Genomic DNA, 27,828 nt, shown 5'->3' on the forward strand with positions numbered 1-27,828 from the left:
AATATTTTTTTAAATTCTTGAAAATGACAAGAATTGGTTGTTTCAGGTGTATATATCATAATTTATACTATTTATACTTTAATATAGTACACAGATATTTATTATATCTTTTTTCATTACAGACAAAAAGGGCAAAAGAGAGAAGGATAATCAAGAAGAAACACACAGTCGGATCTCCTATTATTTGTCTAAAACAGATTTCTGAAGAGAATATCTTGATATTTGTCTTGTGGCAGATGCTGTTATAGCCCTGAACATAATGTCCTAGTTTTTCTAATAAAAACTTTCCCCAGGGAGGTAAAGACTCCACTAACTCATGAGACACAATATTCTGCACAAGTGCAAGAGCACAAGAATGTAAGTACAGCACATTCTGAAGGTGTTCAGAAGCTCAGATTTATTATCAGTTAACAAATCTTTTGGTAATACCCAGTACTTGTACTGTCCTGGCAGGTTTTCAAACATTAGCTCTACAAACCCAGTTTAAAATAAAATCAGTTTCTGAAGACATAATATGCAACAGTCACTTGTCTCCAGGCTGAAGATGGGACAGGTACCGTACTCTGGAGATCTATTTAGCACTCTCACCTGACAACATAATACACAAAAATTAAGCACATAAAAACCCCACAGATTTGCAATGCATATTATTATTTATATTGAAAAGTTCGTGTCCAATCGAGCTGAATTACAAGTATTTTTTTTTTAGCCTTCCCTTTCCCAACAACTGTCTAAATACATATAAAATAGTATACACATAGAAAGAGGGACATCATACCTTTCAACATCTCCCTGCTTTAGTGAGGAAGAAACAAGCTGAAAACAATTCAATGCAACAACCTACTCCAGCTTTCCTCTCCAACCTCTTTCCACTTGTTGCCAGGGTAACCAGTGTTTGCAGATGCCTATAGCGGGCGCCTGGGTTCATGACTTCATCACAGTTAATATTCTCTCTCTCGGTCTCTCTTTATACAGAGAATACACTATATACATATATCCACACACCTTAAACATGTAGATTATACAACTCCTGCAACCGTTTTTATACTGAGACAATTTACTTTGCTATTCTGTTGTGTATAAAATGAAAAATAACACCGTCAAAAATATTCACTTGGCCATTTGCAGATGTGGAGAAAGTTTAAAAGCAGTAGTACTGTAACCAGTAAACAGCTGCTCTGGTCTCTCTGCAGTGCACTGCACACTTAATCATTTGGCTTTGTCATGCTGTCAGGTATAAGAGACATTAACAATACAGTGTTATAAAACATTTTATGTGGAATTTCAGAAAATCCTTTAGTCATGCACTAAACCTATTAAATGACAACTGAAAGACAAGCCCAGAAAATATGACTAGGACCTGGAAAAAATGTTTTCCAGTTTCTGATAGAAGCAGTTTGAAGTATTATAGCACAAATACGTTAAAGGATACGAGCAACTTACATTGCATGCACAAAACATCATTTCATTATAGGAAAAAGGAAGGAGCTAAGCTTTGAACTCCAGGACAGAATACTAACATGATTTCAAAAGCGAATGCTTGGAGAAATGAACAGACAACAGCTTCAAGTGCTTAAATAAAGCACTTGCACCACTTGCCTTCATCCCTCTGCAGAACACCTTCCCCAGCAGTTCTGTGTGTCAATACAAAAAACCTGAAAATATATTACTATGATTTAGCACATCTGTACTACCTTGCCTTCCAACCACTTCAAAAGAGTAAGGATTTAATTCTGTGTGTCTTCAGACACTACGAAATTCTTATTTTACTAGTCCCAGTAACAACTGATTTACTTTGTATTTTAATGGCCACTCACAGCACATGCAATTGTTCACAGAACTGTTACTTATTTACCGTACAAGGTAGATATTATTCCTTTTTTTTTTTCATGGTGATGGAAATGGGTCTGATCCTTTGCTCCCTGACACAGTGGAGTAAATATCTTACCACATTTCCAAAGAAGAGTGCTAATGTAAAAACAATTAATGTTCTGTATTCCATCTGCCTCGCCCTCCAGAGTGCTGGGAATTAATACAGCTTTTTTCCCCATACAGCAGTTGCAAAGGCCATGGAAAGCTTGAATTTGAAGGAGCTCAGAGTTTCCTCATGCACTACGCTACTAAGTCAACAGAAAGACTGCACTGGAACATGCGTTGGTTCAGCTGAACACAGCTCGATAAGGATCCTGACCTACAGAAATAATGGGGACATTAGCCCTCAAATTGTATCTGCCATGAGGTACTACACCACAGCAGGCAGTGAGACTATTCAGTTCATCATGGGATGCGGTAGGTGTACTCGGTACCCTTTCCTTACACATTTTCTCTCTCTGAATTAATTCCAAATATCCTGCCATGAAATTTATTTCTAAAAAACCACTACCAAAGTCATAGCTGTAGAAATAAGTATTTGACTTGAAATGCCAAATTCAGGAAATTACATTCAAAGCTGACACACAAAGCCATGTGTTAAAAATTAAGCATCAGAGTAATTTTGGAGGCAAAAAGCTGCAGAACACAAGTTCTATTGCCCCCTGAAATGAAAGAAATTCAAGCAGTCTGGTGAACAGAAGTTCGCACTGTAATAACATGGCATACTGCTATATTTATCGCTAGGGTCCTGAACAGAGAGTCTACTGTACAATTATATGAGACATACCCCAAACTGCTTCCTAATGCCGAGGTCAGCTGTCACAGAACAACATTAATGTGAGTAAAACTTACAACAGGTGCCTGCTCTGAAAGGGCTTCCTGGAAATAGTCCCTGGCCCATTCTAATTCCCAAGCTACCAGGTCCCTGTTAACAACCACCCTGGGGCCAGTCTAACAGCAGAGATAGTGGAGTTCCCATGTCCAAAAACATTTCCTGCCACTACCAAGTTTCCTAGAGCTGCAGAAAGCCATTATGCATGTTGGTAAAGAAAAGCCCTGAAGTTCAATACTAACTTTCTCTCTCTCTCTTTTTAAAACAAAACAAAACTTCAATTAAAAAAAAAAAGTATGGGCCTAGATCAAAAAGACCACAGTTTGATATTAAACCACATGAACTTTCAAATGGCATTATAAAAATACAGCTAATCGGTATTTGTGTTTTAATATCTGTCTCAGCAAGTGCACATCATTTGGAGAACATCACATAGTAGCACCTGTGGATAGTAACAGTCACTCATTTGCAGTCTACTGCTTCTGAATTTTATGTACTAGTTATCTAATGAAAGCCATTAGACCTTTCCTTCTGTCAGTATTTCATCCTTCTTTGGCCTGACAGCCAGCTAAGCACAATGCAAATCAGCAAAAGCAGCTGTTAGAAAACTGTGGGGTATCATATTGTTTTAAGAGGTTTTTCTAAGAACTTTGTAAGTAACGTAACACCTGTGCAGCAGGCTTACAACTAGATCTCTCTTCAGTCTTCAATTGTGCAGGAATGTATGTAAATTTTATGCTGCTGGCAGTAATCTAAAACTAGTGAAACTGAAACATACTGTAACATTATAGCATCATTACCATACTCTTTTACAAATCTTTTTACAAAAGGTCTTCAGAAGATATGTTCCATTAGTGTAAGATATCCATAGGCCAGTGACTCCCTGGGATTTTCAGGGAGATCTAAGGGTGCATGGGGCTAGAGAGCCTCTTGGACCACAAACCTGCCCAGCCTGCGCTAAACCCCTGGTTACAAACTTCACAAGCTTCAGGTGGGAAGCTGCTGTTCCTGTCCTATTTTTCTTATTGATCTAACATGGGTACATAAAAACCATGACAGTTTTAATTTAAAAGGATTTTCTGCACAGCACTGGATTGAATAAATAAAACTTAAGAAATTTGAAGGGTAAAGATCAGAAATAGACATTAAGTGTACTGAAAAACTCTTCTGGAATGAATTTGTTGCGATAGAAAAGCAAATCAGCGTACTTCCAAAGGGAAAAGGAAAAGACACGTCTGACTGGCACTGTCTGAACGCTAGGAAAAAGGGAATTAAGAAGTCATTCACAAACAGGAACCCCCCTGCTGACACTCACCAGTGAAGTTGTTTTCAGAGTGCACCCATTGTGAAAAATAAAAAGCTTCATGAAAAGCAAGGATCAGACAAGAGGAAGTGAGAATACCAATGCCAAGGAGGCTGAAGCAGCAAGAGATCAGAGAGAGCAAATGCAGAGCTAGCCGAAGGCAGCCTGGTTGATTTCTCTTAGTGACTTTGCAGTCACTAACAGGTGGATAGGAGCTTCTACCCTAGGATGGTACAAAAGGCGTGGGGGTACAAGTATTTAAAGAGGAGTTTTTAAAGCCTTGGAAGAATTCAGCCTTGGGAACTGAGGGAGACAGCTGCTGAAAACCCAGATAAGTCAACATGGGAAATGAAGGACAAAGTAATGAAAGTAAGTTGCATACAAGCGACACAAGAAAACAGAGTAGAAGAACACGGGCATTTAAGAGAGAACCCTCATGCCAGGTAACTGCAACATGAAGAGGGCTCACAGGAGGCCACAGGTCCTTGGCCAGTCAAATCTCTTCTGTGTTTCAGCTTTTTTTGAGCCATCTGTTGAGAACAACTCTGTGTTCAGCAGAAATTAATCAGAAAAAACAAGCTAAGACACCGATCGCAATTAAGAGGGTTGAATGTTACACCTTCCAGTCATTTAAAGAGTACCTGAAAGTTTGTACTGAAATCCGTAATTAAAATAAGGCATGTCCAACAGGGCCAAATACTTTGGGCATTTTGTGTAAGCAGAAAGTTTTCAGTACACTGAATTACAGGCTCTTAAAATCTGTGTTTTGTCTTTAGAAATTTATGACAAACAAACTCAGAACACACTGAGATCAGTATGTGGCTAAACTCAATGAAAGATGACAACCTACAATCTCCGTTATTTCACTCAGATAGAAACAGGGATTGTGGATGTCCACTGACATTTGTATATCTAGAAACTGTGAGGAATCAAGATGAACCCTTGTGCCATATACGGTTTTAATATAGAGACAGATGCTGTCAGTGCAAAACTATAGAGTTGACAAATTCTTTGCAGTATTTCCCTCTCCCATGTGTACATTGCCTCAGTCTTCTGAGAACTCACTATCAACCTAAGGTCATGTATCAGTTGTTAAAATAAATGAAGCTGCAGACTTCTGGGAAAAGATGCTCTTTACACCTAAAAGAACTCTTATGACTCTGATGCCCAGTTAAAAGCCTGCAGGATGAACTGCCATATTACAATATCATTACTGAATTCTTAGGACTTATCCCTTCAAAACCCTCTTTATTTTGAACATCTGTCTTTTAGGGAGCCTGCTGCTGCCTACACACACTTAAACAATTTAACTTCATTGAGCACTATTACAATAGTGCTACTTACCTCTCCATGCAACTGTCCTCACCTGCATTTATTTCTTGTGCTTCTGAAAGCCTAAAAGTTCTACAGGCCGAAATACATTTACACTTCTACTTGCCCTGTTGTGCCTAGATAACAAACATCTGGAATTATAGCAGGATATTCACATAGCTCATGGAGTGCAGCTTCCTTGCACACTACAGAAAAAATTGTCTTCCTTAGCTCTGAATTTCTAAGTTTAGACAGCTATATCATGAGCTTCTTGTTTTTATATTGAAATGCTTAGGCCTTAAAGGGACATGAATTCAAGGTGGGGGAGAGTATTACTCTTCTACTCTGATTTTATATTCCAATTTGGTAAATAGCTGGCTTTAAGCAAAACACATTACTTTAAAAAATTCCAAGTATAAAAACCTTCCCTTGGTATCAAAATTCAGATGTGAATGTTTTCCTGTTCATTCCTTATAAGAATCATTAGAATAAGGACAGCAAAGAAGAAGAAAATGTCAAGATTTTTCAGCAATTTAGAACAGTGTAATACTGGAACAGTGTGACAGGCTGAAGAGGGTTTAGCTTAATTGTCCTATTTTAGTTTCCCCAGAGAAAATTTTAGGCTGAGCCACAGAGGCTAATAGTCCCATGTACATTTATGCCTAAACGTAGGAAGCTCTTGTGCTGAAACTACCACTGTCACTACTTTGCTGCTGGACTTCATCATGCTGTATTCTGTACCAGTTAGTCACGTACTAGACTAAATCTCACTAAAATATTTACATAAGAAATGAGTGGCATAGCATCAACATTGCTTGGAAAGCCACTCCTTTTTCTGAGTGAAGTCACAGAAAATGATAGCAGCTAATACTCTCTGATGTGGAATACTTTCACATGAACAAATAGATACAGGAGGAGGTGACGAGATAAAAAAGATGAAAACATTACTCTAAAAATGGGAGGAGTTTTTACAGAAAGAGCTAATGAAAGGCAGATGAGAAAGGGTTATAACAGAATTATAAATTATTCTTTTTAGAGGAGGTGGATGCAGAGATAGGAGAATTAAGAAGAAAAGAAAGAGAGGACACAGCAGTAATTGGTGTCTCTCTCAGCTAGAGAAATGACCTGTCAAGTAGGTCTGAGAGCCAGAAAGCCAGATACAACGCATGCATTCAGCACTGGAATGAGCGCTTTGCAGAGAGCGCCTCTTGATCTTCAGACACAGTTTCAGGGGTATAATTTTGGCAGCCCTTCCATCTTTCTCAACCAAGACGATATATAGAAAGCATGAAAGAAGAAAACAATATGTAACTTTACAACCCTAACAAAGCCTAGGAAGTCAAAAGATTAAAATAAACGTTCCAATCACTGCAATGTGGCCTGGGAAATTGCAGAGGAAAGCACGTCAGAAATGCTTGTGAGTTTCGTTTGAAAACCAAAAGAATGCGTGAGTTCTTATCTGCATTGTCATTCCTACCAGTCTCCTTATTAAGTGTACAGCAACTTCACAGAGGATTAATTTTTTTTCTCCCCTGTTGTCTAGGCACAAACCTGAATTACTCCCTGTTGAACAAGCCTGCCAAGACATCTTATGACACCATCCAACTCCATTCTTTAGCTTCACAAGGGCAATAACAAATGTGGTTTACACATTGACTAAGCCATTCCTTCCTTATCATTCCCCCTTCCTTTCTTCCCCTCCCAAGACAATCTCTCCCTGGATTTGTGAAAAAGGAAAATTAGATTATTATAATGCAACTGCTAATATTGGATGTTAAATTTCAATTTTGTCCTGTACTCAGAGATTAGCAAATTGGGAAAACTGATTTCTCCCTAATTTGCTCTTCATTGCTGACGAATTCAGAAGATTATGTGCATTCAGATGCCAAGGCTGATTACATATGGAAAAAAATGAAATACCGGAAGTATACAGATCAAAATTTCAGAAAGTCACAATACCGGATTAGCAAAACATCCAGACTAGATCAGAGTCCATTCATTATTAATTACTATTATGCACCATTAAGCCTCGCAAATCTGGGCACTATTTCCACTGTATCCTCATCTGTCACTTTTCACAATACCTGTACGTATATAGTTCATTCATAACTTTATCTGGGCTCCTATGAATTTGTCTATGGCATTTTGTGAGTAGTGTTAGGGCCCAAGCTTGTGAACAGATGGAGTGAGCAAAAGCAGCAGCAGATGCTTTTTCAGACAGTGTTCCTGCTAAGGTTGCAAGAAAGTACAGGCTATGGCAGGTGCTCTGCCACCTTAACACGCGCAGCGTCCCACAAAGAAGCACAACCACCTCTTCTGGGCACCCAAGACAAGTCTGAAATTGGGTCTAATTTTACTTCATTCCCCAAAGTGGATCAGTACTGCCTTGCACCATGATTTTGACTACTGCTAACAAGCCAGCCTGCCATGACAGCAGTAAAGAAAAAGACAGCAGTCTCATTTAATTGTTTCCTCATCTAGACAAACTGTATACAACCAGGTACATAACACAGTTCTAAACAAATCATATGAGTGGGCCATAGAATAAATAACATTTGTTCTGTTTCTTCAATCCTTTTCTGTAGTCTAACCTTGCACATAACCATACTAGGGCTATAAATAACATATTCCCAACATTCCAGTCCTGCCAGATGCTTCTTTTCTCAAATGTGAAAAGTAATAGTGATGATACACTAACTTTATGAACCATGTAGAAGCTTAGAATTTTCACAGTATTATGTGTCTCCACACACATATACAGGGCAGTGATAGCTATGCATCTAATTATGCTAATCAGGCACTTGTAAGTCAGATGTAGGCTGTCCACCAGTTTATTTCAATTGCAATCACTTCTAACTTTTTTAAAGATTTAAGGTATTTTAAAGAACTAGATCCTTACCTCCTTGGAAAAAAATAAAACAAATGTTTTTATGCTACTAGAGACTTAAATTCTCTATTTAAAACACATGACTATTTTTAGGCTGCTATTCCATGATTTCACATGCAAGTTACATAGACAGTGGTCACTCTTTCAATCTATCCTAGTAATTAAAATATGTATTAATTATGTTGATATGCCCAATTCAGGACCAAGACAAAATCTCTGTTTGTGTAGCCTTTTGAACGTTGTCTAGTGATCAGCAAATGGGCCAGAATCAGAACTCAGGCACTGACTCACTACGTGTCCTTGGCAAACCAATTAAAGAGGGCCAAAACATTCTGTCTCCCTGAGACTTACCACGTGCAAGATCACTCATGCTGGGAGCAGTCTCTGCATTTTGACTCCGGAGATGTTCAGCGTCCCTGTGTGACTCCTGGGTTGGAGGTACTGAAGATGCTGAGGAGGAGGAGGATGAAGAGGAAGAGGCTGGTTTGGATTTGGAATGCAGATCATTCAGTCTCAGGAGATTTTCAGGAGTCACCGTGTCTGGATTCACTGGGTTAGGATGCAGTGTGGCTGGCGTTACTGGGAAGAAGCTCTCTCTGTTGTCCTTTGTATGCTTTGGGGTTGTGGGGGTTTCTCCTGTGGTCTACATAAGACAAAAAAGGGCAGGCAGTGAGACAGTGAGAAAATATGTGCCAGTAATTCTGCATATGCTACCTGCTTCAGTGACAACTGCAGGCAGTACAACTTTCTGTAGACAACAAACTCTCTCTGAAGCAAATATAAAAATCAGTCACTATTATAAAGAAATCTTGCTCCTTTACAGATTGTTTTTCTGTTCTTTACGGTCTATCTATCAAACTAGCACTTGAACATTTATTCGCATTCACATTTACAATGCTTTATTTAACAAATCCCTCACAACATAACATACTTTCCTGAACTCCATTATTAAGCATGAATTACAAACTCTTGTGAACAGATGCATTTCTTTCATTTAAAAATATGTTGACAAACCCTTGACCTGAACAAACAGATCTGCAGCGCTTTAAGAGAATTTGCAAATTATTAAAATAAATTATTCTTAGTGAAGAACAATTGAATTATAATTATTCTTAGTGAAGAAGAAATGGAGAAAGCAGAAAAATGTGTTTGCTTGCAAAAGAAGTGATCAGCCTAACCCCAATTCATAAATTTCCAATAACTGCAGAACTGAGTAACAGTGTCCAACTTGAAACAATGCTCTGGAAGATCTATTGCCTTTGCAGGAGTAACGGTGGCACTAAGAGCGATGCTTTTCTCCAAAGCCAGAGCTAAGAATTTAACGCAGTGTCGTTACTTATATAGACAGAAGGTAGAAGGGTGACATAAATTCACCAAAGAAGGGGACAAAAGTACCCATAAAATGAGCATCTTCTCTATAATTTTTATCAGCAATCACATAAAGTATTCTTGACTGTGAGGGCACAGAATGCATTTATTTCATGCTCTTTAGAGTCTTTATTGAATGGAGGCTTATTGGACCGTAAGAGATATGGTTGAATGGAATCCTCAACTGTTTAATTGTCTGTCTCATACCTCTACCTCTCATACCTCTACCATGAAGAAAAACTCATTTTAACCATGGTGACAGAGTATGAGTGTTTGAAATAGAAATAAAAAGAGTTCTGCTGTCAAATGTAAAATCAAATTGGGCCCTAATGTCCTAGATAACCAAAGATTTATTACAATGCCAGAAAAGTCAGCAGAATATCACTCAGAGAACAGAGTAAGTTTCAGCTGGAGAAATTACATGTTTAAAATTCAAAGGTGGAAACCACACAAGTATCTTTTTTTTAAATAATTGGTGGAATGTATTTTTAAAGTTCCTGAACTTGATTAATCAATCTCTAAAAAGCATACAATTAAAACCTGCCAGATTCTATATGCACACGCACAAAATATATAGCAGCTATATTCACAACAATTACCACATTGTATCAAAAAAGTCTATTCTGCTTCTGAAAGCAGCAAATTTCTGATGTTTAAAGCATCGGTTCCAAAACTAAAGGTCTCAAGATGCACAAATGGGATCACACAAACCTGAAGGAAATTAAACTGCAGAAAAAAGCCTTAAGTCAGAAGTGAGATCACCAGAGGAAATGTTTTCAGCTGTGATTTAGAGGGAAAACCCTTCACACCCATGCACTTCATGAACTTACATAATACATTATGTAGAACCTGAAATTTCTGTGCTTGTATTGTATCCAAAATTTTTTCAGCAGAAATACATGAAGGTACTACTAGTTAGGTACATATTTGTTAAAAATATATCTGCACCTCACATTGTATTTCTATAACAATGCACAGCTATTTCCATAGACAGAAAGAGGACATTTGGAAAGCAACTCAGCAATATTTGGATGGTACTCAGAAGAAAAATGATTAGTGAAGAGAAGGAGCACATCATCATGGAGTAATTCCTGCTGGAAGGGACCTCTGGAGGTCTCTAGTCCAACTTTCTGCTCAAAGCAGAGCTGACTTCAAGGTTAGATCAGCTTACTGAGGGCCTGTGTCCCAGCCCAGTCCCAAATATCGCCAAGGATGGAGATTCCACAACCTCTCTGGGCCCCTGTTCTAGTGTTTTACCACCTTCACAGTGAACATTTTTTTCCTGTCACTTCATCCAAATTTCTCTTGCTGCAACTTTAAATGGTGCCTCTCATCTGGTTCCTTCCTCTCTGCTGAAGATAGCAATTCCATACCCCCACTCTCCATTAGTCTTCTCCTCTCCCGGATGAAGCAACCCAGCTCTCTATGACTTCATTGCCATAAGCGTACACCATTGACCTGTGTTCAACCACTTGTCCAGGGCTCCAAACCTTTTTTGGAAGAGCTGTTCCCCAGCCAGTTATGTTGCACAGGAGTCATTCTGCTCCAGCTGCAGGACTTTGAATTTCTCTTTGCTAAACCCTCAGGTAGTTCCTGCCAATGCAATCCTCCAGCCTACTGAAGTTCCTCTGAACACTAGCCCTGCTTTCTAGCATACTGACCATGCCCTCCAAGTTGGTGGTGTCACTCAAACTCACTAAGGGTTCACTCCATTCCACCATCCAAGGCAGCAGAGAGGATGATGCCCTGGTTTAAGTCTCTGAGGAATGCCACTGGGAACAGGCTGCCAGGTAGAATCCCAGTGATTGGCCACAATACATTTAACTACGCAATGGAGGCAGTGACAAACATGGAAAAGAAGGCGGCCTTCTTATAAGTTGTAGATGATCCAGCACACAGGGAGAAAAGGTTGAGAGTGAAATGATCCTTACTGGTACACATAGATGGAACCAAATTCAAATTTAATTTCTCTCAAAATGAAGATGCTGTACCAGGGACAAGAAAAACAAATTAGTTTTTATTTTGAATCGGTTCCTCCAGGTGAGGTTGTGGTTTGAGCACGATTTTTCTTTTTTTTTTGGCAGAGAATCAACCTGCCTCATAGACACTAACATTTTATTTGAGCAAAAGAATAAAGCTGAAACTAACATGATCTGTCTCAGTAAAACTATGACTAAAAATTCTAATGTGTAGTCAAGAAGTGCATCCTTACATCAAAGAATGGCAACCAAATAAGATTTCCATATTTATGGCTTTAAAGGGAACCTTCCAGATATGACCTGATGAAGAGTTGTCTAAGGCTTCTACAAATAGACAGGTTCTTTTCAGCCCAATGAAACAGAGAGACCTTAAAAGGAGAAAAAAACCTCTCAATGACTTTCTTTTCTCAAAAGAGGGGGTGAGGGTAGAAGAAAAAGGAGGAGAAAAGAGTCAAAGCATTAAAAAACCCCCACCGTTGGCTACTGTGTATTCTGCCACTCACAGGGCCCTAAAAAAAGGGATTAAAATCTGCTTCATATGTTTTACTGGACCCAGAAACTGAAGAAAACCCAAAAGCTGTAAGCAGAAAGCTAAGAGGAGCACACCGTTCTCTTCTCTAAAATACTTAGTTTTGAGTGTAAGGGCAAGAATTGCAGCACCTCTGATCAGTAAGTGATGCTATTCACAAAACCCAGGTCAGAGCAATGTCACTAACTATACTGCTGAAGACTTATGGGGCCATATTTCATCATCCTGCAGGTGACTGCCTCCAGGAAATCACTACTTTGTAACACTGCATTTGAGAAATAAACCCAGAAAAAACTCATTACAGGAAGTCCTGGATTTGCCAGAAGCACTTTATGTTCATCTATTTCTACTGCTATACCAGCAGTAAGGCACAATAAAGATTATTTTCCACAAACACATAGTAAGAAACTGAGAAGCAGTGAAGACAGTCCTTTATCAGTGTTTTATGTGGTTTTTCATTAGGAGATTTTTTTTAGTTTTTACTTTGTTGCGGCACAAAGTCAAAACTACAGAAATTCTCCTTCCCCCCCTCCAATCCACCTCACCATGCTGAGTGCTTCCATTACCACCACTGCATTTGAAATACAGTAGCTTTATTACAAAGTGGCTTTAGTCACCAAGAGGAAATTAATCTTTTCTTACATTGATGACGATGCTACTCATCGAACAAGTGCATATAACTGAAATAAGATGCAAACTCGTTTATCTACTGTCTTCATATCTTTCCTTGTAATTGCAGGTTCATCTAGTCAAGATCAGACTTCCTCCTGGACTTTTTAAAACTAAATGAGGCATTGAAGAAAAGAATGTGCAGTACTACTTTTGTCTTGACTACTATCCTATCAAAGTGGATGGAAGAAACATTTAAGGCTTATTAATATCCAAACGACATGTCACAGACAGTGAGAAAAATAGTCCATTACTTCCATAAATATCTGCTATCTTATTCGCTCTTCTTTAAAATACTTATTAAAAATGTTGTTATGAAGTCTGTATAAAGCCAAAATTTAAACGAATAATTAGCACACATATTTGCGTGAACTGTGACTATTTCTGACTTATACAGGGGTCCAAATCAGTCTCCTTATCTGCTATAACCTTGACTATTTCAGCATACTCCTCAAAGAGATCATTCAGCTTCACGGAGGCTATGGACAAACCCCTCCCATGTTGAAAGCTGATGTTAAAAAAAAAAAAAAAAGTAAAGAAAATGCAGGAAAGCCAGCACTGGGACAGCCTTCCACCAAGAAAAGTAGCGGCAAAACTGTTTTTCACAGATGTTAGTGGAAAAAATAGCTCCCTATAGTTTCCCGGTGAGGCACTTCAATAATGAGACAAGAGCAGCAGCAAAAAGAAATTAAGCATTAAGATGAAATATGAGAAAATTTTACTTCATAGACTATATCTGCAAAGTCATAAGCCAGACAACCTGACCAAGGGTTTATTTTAACCTTATTTATTGTTGTTTTCAAAACACATTTTGAAAAACACAGAAATCCTACAGGAACCTTACTGACACTACTTCTGGAATGTTCACTGCTCTGGGGCTGTGGGAAAAAGTAATGATCAAATGTTCCATAGAAAGGGAAAGTGACAGTCTTCCCAACAGAAGTTTCCTAATGAAAGATGCTGGCACTGCAACTGTTACATAACATTTTCTTGTTGATTTTTTAAATTATTCCCATGTTTGAGTTTAGCACCCTAGTGCTCTGAATCCACCTACAAAAAGAGGTGCGTCTTTTTAAAAGAATACCAGTGCATCACCACAAAGCCTGGAAGCTGTCACACAAACTGGCTGAACAATATGCCAGCCACATTCCACAATATTACTATTCCAACTTCTGTTCAATATTGTGTTTTAATTAAACTATGCCTATTCATATTTTTTTCTCAATCTCTCTGCAGCAATATTTGAAAAATCTCATTTGGAAGTTTTCTTTAAGGTACATTAGAACTAGCAGCAATATCCATGATCCAGATTCTGAAGAACCTTGCATTTCCTACAATTACAGTTTTATTTCCTAAGATTACAGTTTTACATACAGAAAATAATGAAGGTTTATATACCTATGATTGAACTGCACCCTAGCCTAACAAAATCCTCCATTTACACAAATGCATGCAGGGGCTTAATGACCTGCTCTACAGAAGCAGCCATATTCCAGCAATGCTTCCATACACAAAAACATCATTATTGGACCAAGAGAGACAAGGTAGTAGGATGAAAAACATTGATAGACAAAGTAAAAGATAAAAAGTGACTTTTCTTTCCTTCATGTTCACTTAATGATTGCTTTCTGCAGGAGACAGAAGGAGGAGAGCTGTTAATTATATCAAGAGTACACCTCCAGGATAGAGTGAGAGGGGGATGCCATGGCAACTGGCAAATGCAACAGTGAACAAAATGGTCACCCTTTGGTAGGAGTGAGACCATGAAAGAGCTCATCCTTTTGTCCCCCCTATCCCCACCCTCCTCTTTCCCTCTCCTTTCTTGTCATCTTTGCTGCATTAATAAAGCATACAGACAACTCAGGAAAAACAACTTTTTCTGTAAGCAGTCTCTGACGTCTTGATGTGCAGGAAGAAAAGATGAAAATTAGCAGCATGTGGGTGGAACAAAAAGGGGGGGAAAACACATGAGGTAGAACTAGAGATTATTATTTTCTAATTATTTAATATTTTACTTACCTCCTCCCATCCCCAGCAAAGTGCCTTTACAGAAGGCTTTTAGCTGTTTCTTGAAGAGAACAGCTTGGTGGTTTGTTGTTTTGTGTTTTGTTTTTTTTTTCTGAAGTGAGAATTCGAGAAGAAAATGCTCTAGACATTCAAGGCAGTTCAAACAAGTCACTCTCAAGTTTGCTCCTTGAATAAAAAAGCCTAAAAGACCGTGTCACTGCAGTGCTGACTGCATTCCTCAGCAGAAGAGGAAAAATCCACTGAAGTGCCCTCTAGCTTCACTCACGGAAGACCATTTTTTCTGTTCCAAATAAAATGTCACAATCACTGTAAGGTCCAACACAGAGATTGTAACATCACTAGATTGATGCTCCAGAGTCAATCTGAGCACTTTGCTTTTGAGGTTGTGTGCGGTTCCAGCTGCAGACCCCATACAGCAAGCCTGTCACCTATGATCCCCTAAAATTCTTCAGTACAAGGCTTTAATTATCCATCACCAGCATTAGGAAGATTTAAACACTGGTTAAAGAAGACACCAAGACCCCAGTTATCTGTTTTGGAACTAGAGTAGGGCAGTAACAGCGGCACTAAAACAGTGCCGTTCCTCAACAAATACTGTTTTTATAGAAGCAGCAAAACTTTTATAAAACCAGGGATCATGCTGGCAGCCCGCCAGGAGCTGAAAGGCACAGCTGATTTGCATAACCTGATTGTGCCTTTGTGTTTATAATAAAATTTACTTGTTTTGATTCTAGTGGCAGCTTCTTCATGAAGCATCATGTTTAATTAGATCCAACACTGAAAGCTGCTGAAGAGTTTTGACTGCAGGTTTAGAAATGGAAACAAGGAGAGCACTCAGAGTTTGGCACCAGTCAGTGGGAGAAGGTGGTCACGAATGTGTTACTTTGGAAGAGGCGAGTGAAGCCAAGGGTGAAAGGGAGGATTTGATCAGTCAGAACAGCACAGGGAGAGCTCGAGGTTTGGCAGCTGGAGCAGGAAAGGGTGGTTGAAAATTTCTTTTCTCTCCCTCACTCTTCAGGGATGGAGTTGGTCCCAGAGCAAGGATTTTTTGGCTAAGGCAGCAGTGAGTCTTAAATAACCCAGCAATGTTGAAATAGTCCCTTCTCATGACATTTAGATGATATACTATACTGTGAGGAGCAAATAGAAATTTCAGCTGCTACAACACTACCCATTACTAGGACTTTCTACATACAGTCCCATAAGGTCACAACACAGGACTAGAAACTTAGTGGCATTTTGGAACTTTGCCTTTGAACACGCTTGTATTTTTAGAGATGTTAAATCCAGCCCTGTGTGCAATGCTGATGTCTGCAATGTTTTAAGCTATTTGTTTTATATAAATTCAGTTCTCAGGATTGGTGATACACAGTATACCCTAAGACACAACCACTAAGTTTTACCTGTGCTCTTTAGACTACCTGTCATGACAGTTGCAACACTGGTGACAGTTGTAATTTTAGTATTAAGGCATTCAATATTAAGTCCACAGTAATAAAAATACCTTTTCAAATTGCAAATCAAGAAACAAAGAAGACAGATGTGTTCTTAGACTGAAGTATCTCCACATGCATTAATAGAATATTCTGTGCACTACAAAGCTTTGTCCTAGCTTGTGCTGCAGTAACTTCCCCATGCCGACACGTCCTTAACAGTATCACAGATATCATCATTATCTATAAAATGAAGAATTTAATATGACCAATTTTAGGCAGTCAGTGGAAAGGCTTATTAGAAATTCTCTAATTATCTAGAAGCCTCACAACTACTTTCTGCCAGCACATCCCCTCCTTGGTCCTTAGGACCACACATTTAAGCATAATGCTATGTCAAGGTCGAACTAGTCTGCCTCTTAATCTTTCATTCTCCCTCAACAAGGCCTCCTTGATATTCCATTTCCAGGGACCATTAATTTCATATCAAAATCACAGTTGGCAAGACTAAAAATATATCTTATAACTCAGAGCAATAGCTGACTGCTTTCAGGATCTCTACAAATCTTTTTGGTAACATTTGCAGACGGAGAAAATAAAAAAGAACAAGCATCCTTCACAATGCTGCTTTACCACAAAGTGAATTAATCTCTAGAGTAACTTTAGTAACTTAACTATTAATGACACAGTGACCACTACGGGATAGCAATTTCAGCCATTTGATATGTGTATATCAAAAATCTTGCTCACACTTAAGAACTTAAATGGAAAAGGATGTTGTGGTTTAACCCCAGCCAGCAACCAAGCCCCACACAGCCACTTGCTCACTGCCGTCCGATGGGATGGGGGAGAGGGATGGGGGAGAGAATCGAAAGAGTAAAAGGGAGAAAACTCATGGGTTGAGATAAAGACAGCTTAACAGGGAAAGCAAAAGCTGTGCATGCAAGCAAAGCAAAACAAGGAATTCATTCACTCCTTCCCATCAGCAGGCAGGTGTTCAGCCATCTCCAGGAAAGCAGGGTTCCATCATGCCTAACGGTTACTTGGGAAGACAAATGCCATCACTCCAAACATCCTCCCCTCCCTTCTTCTTCCCCAGCTTTATACGCTGAGCATGACGTCCTGCGGTATGGGATATCCCTTTGGTCAGCTGGGGTCAGCTGTCCCAGCTGTGTCCCCTCCCAACTCCTTGTGCCCCCCCCAGCCTACTTACTGGTGGGGTGGGGTGACGAGCAGAAGAGGCCTTGACGCTGTGTAAGCACTGCTCAGAAGTAACTAAAACATCCCTGTGTTATCCACACTGTTTCCAGCACAAATCCAAAACATAGACCCATAGCAGCTACTGTGAAGAAAGTTAACTCTGCCCCAGCCAAAACCAGCACAAAGGACAAAAAGAGGAATGACTTTCAGCCACACCTGTTCTCCAGTCTGGCGTGCTGCACAGCCATACAAATGCCTGTGCCAGCACAGACGAACATATACCATGGCACAGGAAGGAGCAGCCACCAAGGAAGCAGGCTTACTTCTTCTATCAGCAGTTCTCACTTTAAAGTGCTGATTTATCTATGCTATGTTCTTATGCTATGACTCACTATCATGTCTTCTAGAGGGTGTTACTTTAAACAACAACACAAAAATTCAGAAAACTCCAACACCATCACAACTCATAAGTTCAATCAGAACTACTTACTTTCTTCCCTCATTTACAAAAAGCCCATCAGACAAGATGGACTACTGCTTTCCTACCCTTTCCAGTTGCAGGATTACTCACTTCATAACTTTAAATACTAGCATAAATAATTAAATGTCTTTGGAGTCACAACCCCACTCCTGATGGGTCATTACTGGTGGTCATGACACCCTTCTTTGGAAGGTGCCATAATGTGAACTAAATTTAAGTAGTCTCTGGAACTTTAGTCTCTTATTTTTAAAAAACAGTGCAATAGGCTAAAGGGTCAATAGACAATACTAGAAAATGTGAATATTTGAGAAGATATTTTGTTAAATCCTCAGCATACATTAGGTTAGTCATATGATCAATTCATCAACTTCATCAAGAGCAGTGAAATATGGAACAAGCAGCAAAACTAAATTTTCTGAAGGGCTGATGATTATACTGTTGTAACAGATAAAATGGTATTTATTTTCAAAGTCTTTGCTGGGCAATGTTCTGTAACACTGAAAACTGATCAGACAATATTGCTCTTGTCCTCTTAACTCTGAGGATACAGTAAGAAAGAAAAACAGCAGCATTAATATCAGTGTTTAAGAATACTGCATCACCACTCTTTAGATTTTGAACCAAAGTGTGCTGAAATTGATGAATACATCACTTTTTTGAATTATTATTTTGGAATACTGAAAGAAATCTCCCAGCAACTTACATTGAATACATTTTTATATCAATTACTGGAATCTTTTCTGTTTATGCTACTCTGTTCCCACACCCCATAAAGGATTTTCTTTTTTATTAAAAACAAAAAAACTGTGCACATTTTAGTCTCCTCCCTGCTGCCCCATTTCACTTTCACATTAGATAGTGTTATAAGCTCAGATTTTACTTCACCATTACGGTTTAACAGTAAAAACTTGTTACAGTAACACTGAACCTAGCCTAATACAAGCACAGCACAAATTACTTATTAAGTTAAAATCCCCTCCCCCCCAAATATGGTAATATACATGGATTAATTTAGATGTTATTTACTAGCAGCTTTTTCAAACTCACAAGTTGCTCTTTGGTAGCCTCTTCAAATGACTGTTTCAGGTCTTCAGTTGCTTCTGCATTAGACATTAAAAACTCAAAGTCCCCATTAGTAGGATTTGGTAAAGCAGAATTGTGTTTGCTATGGGAAAACATCAATTACTCCTGAAAGTAAGAGTTGGAACCAATTAAGTTTGAGAAGATGTTTAATTGATAAGATGATGCTCAACTGGTTTTGTTTAACTGGTAAGGTTCCTCACCACACTATAGCTCTAACACTATAGCATTTTATCCAAGTCTGGACTGACTACACATAGGTACACCTTTCTGTTAAAGGTATTACAGTCTAAGCACAGCATATTTTTAAGCATCCTGTAAAGACATTAAGCAACAGCTGAACTATGAACTGCAGCCACATGTGTAAAGGACCCCTTTCTGAAACAAAATCTTCTGTCCCTGGCACAAGTAGGGTACGTAGCCACCCTCATGCAAGATTTCATGACAGAAGATCTACTTTAATTTCTTCATTGATGTATCATATTTCAATAGAGAATACTTCAATTTCAACCGTCCTCCAGGAGCACAGGAACTTATCGTGGCAAGGTTTTGTACCACCATCTTTTTCTGCCTTCTTCAAAGCTGGGAGCCAAGCTTACCTAAGCCACTTCCCCATGTATTTAGCTGACTTTGTAGAAGATGATGCTAGAGTCTCACTGGCTCAATACATGTTAACATTGCATCAGTCATCAGGACTACAGAGGATTTCTGAAATCAAGTGAAAAGGTCACAGTATTGCCAAGCTATTAAAAAGATTAGATCTCATCACAAAAGTATAATAGCCTACTTTGTCAAATTCCATTTACTGATTGCTGTATTGTTTCCTGCTTACGCCTGAAGAGGCATATAAAAAGATTTCAACGGAGTTGTTAAATATTTAGGTTAAAAATTTTGACTGGTCTGGAAGAAAGCTGAAAAGCCATAATTCAAATAAGTCCTAATTTTAGTAGCAAGTGAAAACTTCCATAAAGAAACCATATACTGACTGGAACTGTAAAATACAACAACCAGCAGAGAAAGATATATATGTCAAGGTGGGTTTTGTGTTCACCTTTTGACTGTCAATTTCTTGGGATAAGTGACTGAAGAACCACAGGCCCTATAAACCTACTCAAAATATCCAATAACAAAGCACTTCTCTGGGCTGCGGCAGCTCTATACATGACATCATTTGTTTACAGAAGGCAAATACTTGCCAATTTTAAATAAAACAGGATTCAGTCTGTTGAAAACAGACAGATGTCTACAAGAGTGGCTATTCCTGTGTCTCCACACTAATTCATAGTGTTATACAAGCAGTAGGACAGCTTCACACGGTTTACAAGATCCTGCTAGAAACAGACGAAAATGAGACTGCAGTATGTGATAATCTCATTAGCTAGGACCACTTCCTAAAAGGGAATGTTACAAGCTTCAAAGTGCATCACATTAAGAGGTATGTTTTATTTCAAGTGATTTAACAGGAAATCTCATCACTTCCAGTGCAGTTACATACTAGCTCACCTATTGTATCTACTTTCAAGATTAGTTTGTGTGCAGGGTTTTCATCATTCCAATGTTTTGCCACATGCCTAAGTAACTGTTGACTTGGCTGGAAGAGCTGGCATAGCAATTGCATACCCAGAATCTTCAAGAAAGCCCAGCAAGGAACTTGGCCGATACACACGATTTTTTTGAGTAGTTTTTGAAAAGGTGAATATATCCAAAAAGCAAACAGTAACATTACCTTTTGGAGAAGCTTATTAGCAAATTCTTTTTATTTTGAAGTCATAAATCACAGTGTGATGACTCTTTATTTTTCCCCCCAAGATAAACTAAAAAAGTATTAACATTCTGAGCCAAGATTTCTTTATTAAAAAAATAAAAATCTGTTAAATACCAGACTATGAGCAAAGAAACACTTCTACTAGAATACCCCTCTTGACATTTCTGTTCATTTCTATAGTTCAAGGGAAAAATGTTACTGACTTCCTGAGGGGCACAAATTGGAGAAAGATACTTCCATGAAAATCTAACAAAGAAAAACTCCCTTTACTCTTACATCTTCTCCTGTTACTCTGCTAGGAGATACACTGTACAAATGCACTTTTTAAGTAGATGCACTGTTAGATAATTTTTATCTCAGTATTAACAACTGGAAACCTTTATGGATACTCAAGACCCAGACTTTCTACACAGCACATGGAAAAACACAGGTTGGCATACCTCCTGACAACTAAAACTAACACCATTCCAGGAAGAAATTTAGCGTGAAGGTAATCTTGTCTAGAACAAATGCAGTATAACAGAGTCTGCCCTGAGGGTTTGAACCTCCTCTACCCTCCTGGACAAGGCAATAATCACCAATAAAACAATATTCATAAAAATGAGATGAGGAGAACAAGTACCCATAGATTAAAGAGAATAGTGCATGAAAAGACAAGGTTCAAGCTCCATTGGAAGGCACGTATCTGAAATGGAAACAAAAAATATCTGGAACCTTTCACAAAAGACACAGAAATATCTGCTTTTCCTGAAGTTGCAGAGTAGACAGCAATAAACCTTGTTACAGGAGTTGACCTACAGCCTCAATTTTCTTCAGCTCCACTAGGCAAATAAACCTAAAAGGAAGACCTCTTAACTGTATATAATACAGAAGGTTCACCTCGTAAGTTCTACCTATTAACAGCATCTCTAACACAGTTGCGCGTTAGTTCTGAAAAGCATTTGTCATGTACGTTAAGGCACTGAAGGGAGGACCAGGCAACGTGCATTATTTGAGGTTAGGTTGAAAAGATCTGAAGAACAGAGACAGTGTTCTGGTGATAGATACTGAATTTGCTTCAGAAACTAGAAGAGTTATCTGAAGGTTTAAGCAATGTATTTCTTTTGAAAAACAGGTGAGAAGTATTCAAATCCATTTCACAACTTGCTAACGTCAGAGATGTACCTCCTCAAAAGCTTATGTTTTTGCAAAGCAGAGATGGATATATTTTACAGAAGAAAAGCCTCATCCAAATTTGGAGGATGAAGAGAAATTCTGAAAGACTTTTACTGTCCTTCCATTTTTATGAAAATTAGCGCCTAGGCCAAGGGAAAGAATCAAGTGACGGAGAAGCAGGCAATTCTCCCCCTCCCTGCAATCATAGTACTTTTTTTCTGTTAACTGGCAAGTTGGAATGCAGTGTGTGGATATCTCTAGACTAGTCATAACATGTACTTCTCCTTGTACACTTCTACTGGGTAAGACACAGGACAGGAAGATGAAGTTACAGGAGATGATGGGAAGATGAAATAACAGGAGAAGAGATACTTGAGGGACAGAAGAGACAAACTGCAGAAAACCAGAATAAATTTCTGCCACTCATAAAACAAGTTTGTTCAAGACATTTCTGAAAGAACTCTACTTTAAATCAGTACTGAACATGATTCAACATATTCATGTAGTTATCTGCCTTTCTTGTGCAGAAAAACTTAGAGATGCTTCCTGTTTTACACACTTAAGCATGATACAGACCACCACTTGTGAAACACTCAAAGACAACAGAAGGTTTAAGTTGCATGCCAACAGATTTTTTTCAAATATTTTTAGACAAATACTATTTTAATTATTTTTTTGAGAGCTAGCAATCAATAACACAGACTATGTTTTCATAGAATAAAACACGCACAAAGCCCCGAGCAGCATTAAAACATAGACTATTAACTAGGAACATAGCTTTTTCTTCAAAATGTATTTTATCTTCCAGTCAAAATCTGCTGAGTAACTGCTTCACTGTGTGCTGGTGGCAAAAATTACAGAAAGTACAAAACTAGAAAATATTCTGGGGCTTTCAACTGATGGTTTGCTGGCAAAATGGGTGACCACTAAACATGTCATTCATCCAGTTTTCTTCTTGGCTTTCATTTCACATTAAGGACTGATAAATAACCATCCCTTTAAAGCTCTATAATTGTTTGCTGGATAAATCCAGAAACTATGAACTAAAAACAAACTGAGTAATATAAGAGAATTAAAATCAGATTCTCAACCATGCAAGTTGAGAGAAAAGATATTTGGTATTTCTGGAGCAGAGTGCAATGTTAGCAAGGGAGGAGCTGATGACATTGTTAGCCCTTAGGGATCAGAGAGAAGTAATTACCATCCATGAAATGCTGAGGAATGATGTGGACATTAAGAAAATTGTAGTGTGCCATAAATATTTCAATTTGAAGATTGTTTGGGGTTTCCCCAAAAGCTTTTCAGCATGGAAACCGTCCTTCAACTCTGACATAAACAGTAACAATGACCCTAACAAAAAGGATGAGCTCCCTACAGTAATGTGGCCCAACTTATCTTAGATGACAACAATACAAGGAAAGTAGATATTTCTAATTGCTGCCAACACTCAGCGACAGACTTGATTGTACAGACTAAGTAATAAAAGCTTGTTACAAGCAGCCAGGGACTTCACAGAGCTTACCTGTTTCTGTGCTGATGCTCCCATATGCACCTGGCAAAACTTGACTGCCTGTTCGAGTGCTGCTTCTTCATCCACCTGAACACAGAATCACAACTAATGAAGCCATAATTACTTAGCTCATCTATAAATCTAATTAAATTCAGATGAAATGGGGACGTAGAGCATGGGAGTAAGGGAGAGAAGCAGCACTTCTATGGCAGAACAGTGATATTAAGTTATTCAGGAGTATATATTCAAAGATACACAACGCTCTCTTAATTCAAACTAACATTTAGCATGAACAAACCCCACAAAATTGGTATTATAGCTCTTAACTGATTTCAGAAATGTAGCTCCAAAACACGGAGGATCCTACTTCCCCCCCCCCGCCCCAGGAGTGGTCTTGTCAAGAGAGTGGTTCTATGGGAGATATTAATCTCCCCAACTTTTGAGCAGATATAAGGCCAATTTTATACTGCTTGGTTTGGCAATTATTGTTATTCTACAATCATATCCGAGGTCACATAGAGAAATTACAATTAATGAAAAAATACTTTACCTGTTTAATCAACATGTACGTTTCAGACATGATCTTCTCAATTTTACCCAGGTCATAGGCCATAACTTTCTGACCTTGCTGCCATACTCTGTAAGCATCGAGCAGAAGTGTTTTCCCAGACTCCACATCCTCAAGTAATTTCCTCTTCCTGCTTGATCTCTGGACAGGTTCTTCTGTAGGTACTGCTTGAACTATTCCTTTAGCTGCCTGCTGCTGATGTTTTGAGCTGATACTTAGCTCTTCCAAAGAAAGTTCTGGAGTCCGGCTCTCTGGAGCTCTCTCCTTTGAGTTCCTGCCAGACTGAAGACGGTCTGGCTCACTGCGTTTACATGAAGAATCAATTTTTTCAGGGTCATTGGAATATCCATCAAGATCCATAGGTTCAACTGAACCAGGCCCAGAGAGCTCTTTAATTTCCTTGTCATTCTTGTCCTCTTGTTCCAATATGTCCATAGCATTGGGAATTTGTCCCTGGGTCGCTTCCTTTACTCCGTTTTCAGTGCTGTGTACTACTCCATCCGATAAAACTGGCTTTTTGGGAAGGACATCTTTCCCCTCTTCAGCACTGGTTTTATTAGAGACGTCTGTTGTCATCCTTCCTGAAGGAAGGTTAGAAGACTTGGAACTCTGATCTTCTGAAACCTTAATAAAATAATTCATTCTTCTCTGTTGTTATTGAAATCAGAAAGCATTTGTGCACAGCTATGACTACCATGAATATTGACAATGAGTACCTTTGCATTACTGCCTCTGCTGGAGAAAATGCATTTATTCTATGTTCACTCTTGTTTGTTCCTGCATATTAATTAATCCAAGCCACAAGTCTTACAATTACAAGTATTTTAATCAGTGAAAACACCACAGAGAAATCAACAGCACAGGTTGAACCAAAGCTGCAATGGTTTTTTTCCCCCCACTACTTCAGTCTATACTATGGGATCCAACTAAATGAAATCCAAGGTTTTAATAGCACAAAATTTTCTTCTAATGTATTAAAATCAAAACTGAACCCATTTATTTTGGCAGCTGCAGATCAACCTCAAATTCAAGAATTTTCCTTCTCGTTGCTCTTACATAACTCTCTTCTTGTTAGCAGATCAAGAAGTATGCTAAACTCTGCTATAGTTTTTTCATTTTTGTACCTTTACTTTGGTGATGGTCCAAAGGTAGAAAACCCCAGTACATCATCTCTTCTTTCAAAAATTGCTAATGATACAATTCTTCCATTCAGATTTATGAAAAAACTATTTCATACACAGAGTTCCAGTGTTCTTAAGGAAGTTTTCATTTAATTTCTTAAACCTATACTCTGTCAACTTGGAAAACCCTTAGGAAGAAGTTCTTCCTTGAATGTGTTTACCAAATAAACTTCCAATTTCCAGTTATCTTAACCTGGAAACTGATTAGTCTCTATACGACTTTTTAAAATTAAATTACAATTAAACGTAATAACAGCTGTGGTGCTGTCAAGGACTAGCAGTTAAAAATGGCTAGGCATGTAGTATCTAGTTGTCTGGTTTTGTTTTGCAAGAGGAATCTGAGTTCATTTTAAAAGGAAATCTCCAATAGACCCCACCTGAAAATGTAGCTGTTCTTATACTCCATGTAACTACCATCATTTGAAATTTAAGGGACAGTCAAACCAAATATACTGCAATCCATTCTCAAGAACTGTATTTGTTACTGGATTTCAAAAGCGAAAAACAACAATGCTGGAATAAAGTTTTCTGGGTAGTTGCATATAAACAAAAGATAGTAGAAGTAAGTGATAATAATGTAGCCCTTCAGCCTCAGGAGATCTAAGGAATGAGTAAACTGAACCTAGAAAAATCTAATTACTAAATCAATGACCATTAAACACACTGCTGCCTTACCTGTGTCAGATCGTTGAGAGTGTCCTCCAACACTTTCACTGTAAGCACAAAGGCTTGCTGGGCCAGAACTTGGCGATCTGCATCACGCAAGTACTTCCTGTGCCACAGTAAGATAACAGAAATTAAGCTAACTGCCAAAAGCTTACAGGACTTTAAAAGCAAGAACCAGGACATTAAAAAGAAAAGGAAAAAAAAAAAAAAGAAACCAACCAACAAAAAAACCCCAACACAACAATTTTAAAACAAGTTAGAAGAAAGCAAACAAAACATATACAGTTGCATATTGAAATGTAACACTCTAGCTATGTTTCCCTCCACCTTTCCCCTCCCCACAATCATCAAAGATGACATGCGTGAAGCAAATGACAGCGCTATCTACAAACAGAGGGAAGGGGAGAAAAGAAAAAAAACAACCCAACACCAAAAAAAACCACCAAACCAAACCCAGAGCAAAACAGACAACCAGAATTACAGTTTTCTTATATCAAGCCTTCTGTGCCCCTCAAACACCAGCATTTTATTCAAACCTTTTCTTGAAAGAGAGTATTAGTCACACAAAGCTATCTTGAACTGTCAGCTGATTTTCATGTTCTGGATAAACCGAGCATGTGAGATTAAGGACATCAGCAAATCCTTTCTCGTTGGTCATATCAGTTGCCTTTGAATCTAGCTTTTTTAGAGCTAAAACACTGGTGTGCTAATACCTTTTTTCCTATTTATTATTATTAAAAAAAAAAAATATTGTATGTGTAAAACTTATTTACCCTATAGCTTCATTTAATTTACTAGAGCACTGTAACTTCAGTGTATTCTGACACAATGCTTTAGTCCACTTCCAAGGAAAACATTTCCAGCCATCAAACCCACCTAACTGAGTTTAACAGAAAACTGAATTTCTATTTCAGAATTGGCTGGTTTTAATAAGAGGGCTAAAAAAATCAATTAAATAATTTTGAAGCGTACTATTTCAGCCAAAAAGCCAACATTTTTAATAAACGTATTTTCTCTCTACAGTATTACATTAAATTGGTAATTTTATGGTTTGCTTTTCAGATAGAAGATACAAATACCTGACTCCTCATTAGTTCAGTAATAACTAAAGTTCAGCTAAAGCCCCCCCCTATTTTTAAAAATAGGGTTGTTATAGGCATATACCAGACACACTCAGAATATCTGCATTTATAAGTTCCTGTAACGACTGCAGTTCACCATGGCTGGCACTGGCTGATCCAACATGTCAAATTACTTGTTTGTTAAATTCAGTCTAGACTTATAAATAACATAATATTTTTAGTATGACTGTGGGCTTGCTTAGGACAGAATTTAAACCTTCTATGGTCCAGTACTTCTGATATGCTAAAAGTCAAAGTATTTTTGGCTTCAAGTTTGCTGAACATGTGGTGACATATTCCCAGACATACTACAATCTATGCAAATTCACATGCACTCACACTCAAAAACACATGAAGAAACCTTCAGTGCCTCCAACTTACTGCCATCAATCATCAGTTCAATTTCTCACGCATTTGCCAGACACTAATTTCAACATTTCCTACTCGGCAATCTACTAGAATTTTACCTCAATTGCTTCAATGTTTTCCATAGATATTTATTTTGGTCTTCCCATTGATATGAATCTGTATATAGCTCATGTTAAATGGCTTCTTTTTTCTTAAATAAGGTTAATGCAATTAAAATTAGATCTCCCCTGAATAGGATAAGCTTTTTAAATAGCATCAGCTGCCAATAGGCACATAACCATTGTTCAGTCAAGGATTACAGGAAGGCAGGATGCCTGGGCTGTGACCTCCCTCACTGGACATAGCTCTTATGCAAGAGGCCAGCAGAGGGGTGCAGAAGTCACGATGCTCTGTTCCACCAGTGAATCTCTCCACATGACAGAAAACCTCTGCACGTCTGTTAAGGCAGCTGTGTGGCTGCCCTGAGTTTCAACAGAACTGCAGAGAAATCCTAGACTCTATTATGGAATCGTAATCCTGAG

The 27,828-nt window shown here is 38.4% G+C and overlaps 1 protein-coding gene and 1 long non-coding RNA gene across 10 annotated transcripts in view; one reads left to right on the forward strand and one right to left on the reverse strand.

Moving 5' to 3' along the window:
• The window catches only part of CABIN1 (calcineurin binding protein 1), a 121,437-nt gene that overhangs the window by 7,120 nt on the left and 86,489 nt on the right, over positions 1–27,828 (reverse strand). For all 9 annotated transcript variants that reach the window (XM_072879981.1, XM_072879980.1, XM_072879975.1 and 6 more), the window contains 4 exons: positions 25,827–25,923; positions 23,953–24,594; positions 23,415–23,489; positions 8,557–8,848 (listed from right to left, as the gene is read on the reverse strand). In XM_072879981.1, the coding sequence (XP_072736082.1) occupies positions 8,557–8,848; positions 23,415–23,489; positions 23,953–24,594; positions 25,827–25,923 (1,106 nt within the window). The remainder of the gene's footprint in view (positions 1–8,556; positions 8,849–23,414; positions 23,490–23,952; positions 24,595–25,826; positions 25,924–27,828) is intronic.
• On the forward strand, positions 305–7,033 carry LOC140659842 (uncharacterized). The gene is made up of 3 exons (XR_012045241.1): positions 305–357; positions 2,056–2,289; positions 6,862–7,033. It is a non-coding gene; the product is annotated as an uncharacterized lncRNA (long non-coding RNA).

The sequence above is a fragment of the Ciconia boyciana genome, chromosome 15 (genome assembly GCF_034638445.1).
Source record: "Ciconia boyciana chromosome 15, ASM3463844v1, whole genome shotgun sequence".
NCBI classification, from domain to species: domain Eukaryota; kingdom Metazoa; phylum Chordata; class Aves; order Ciconiiformes; family Ciconiidae; genus Ciconia; species Ciconia boyciana.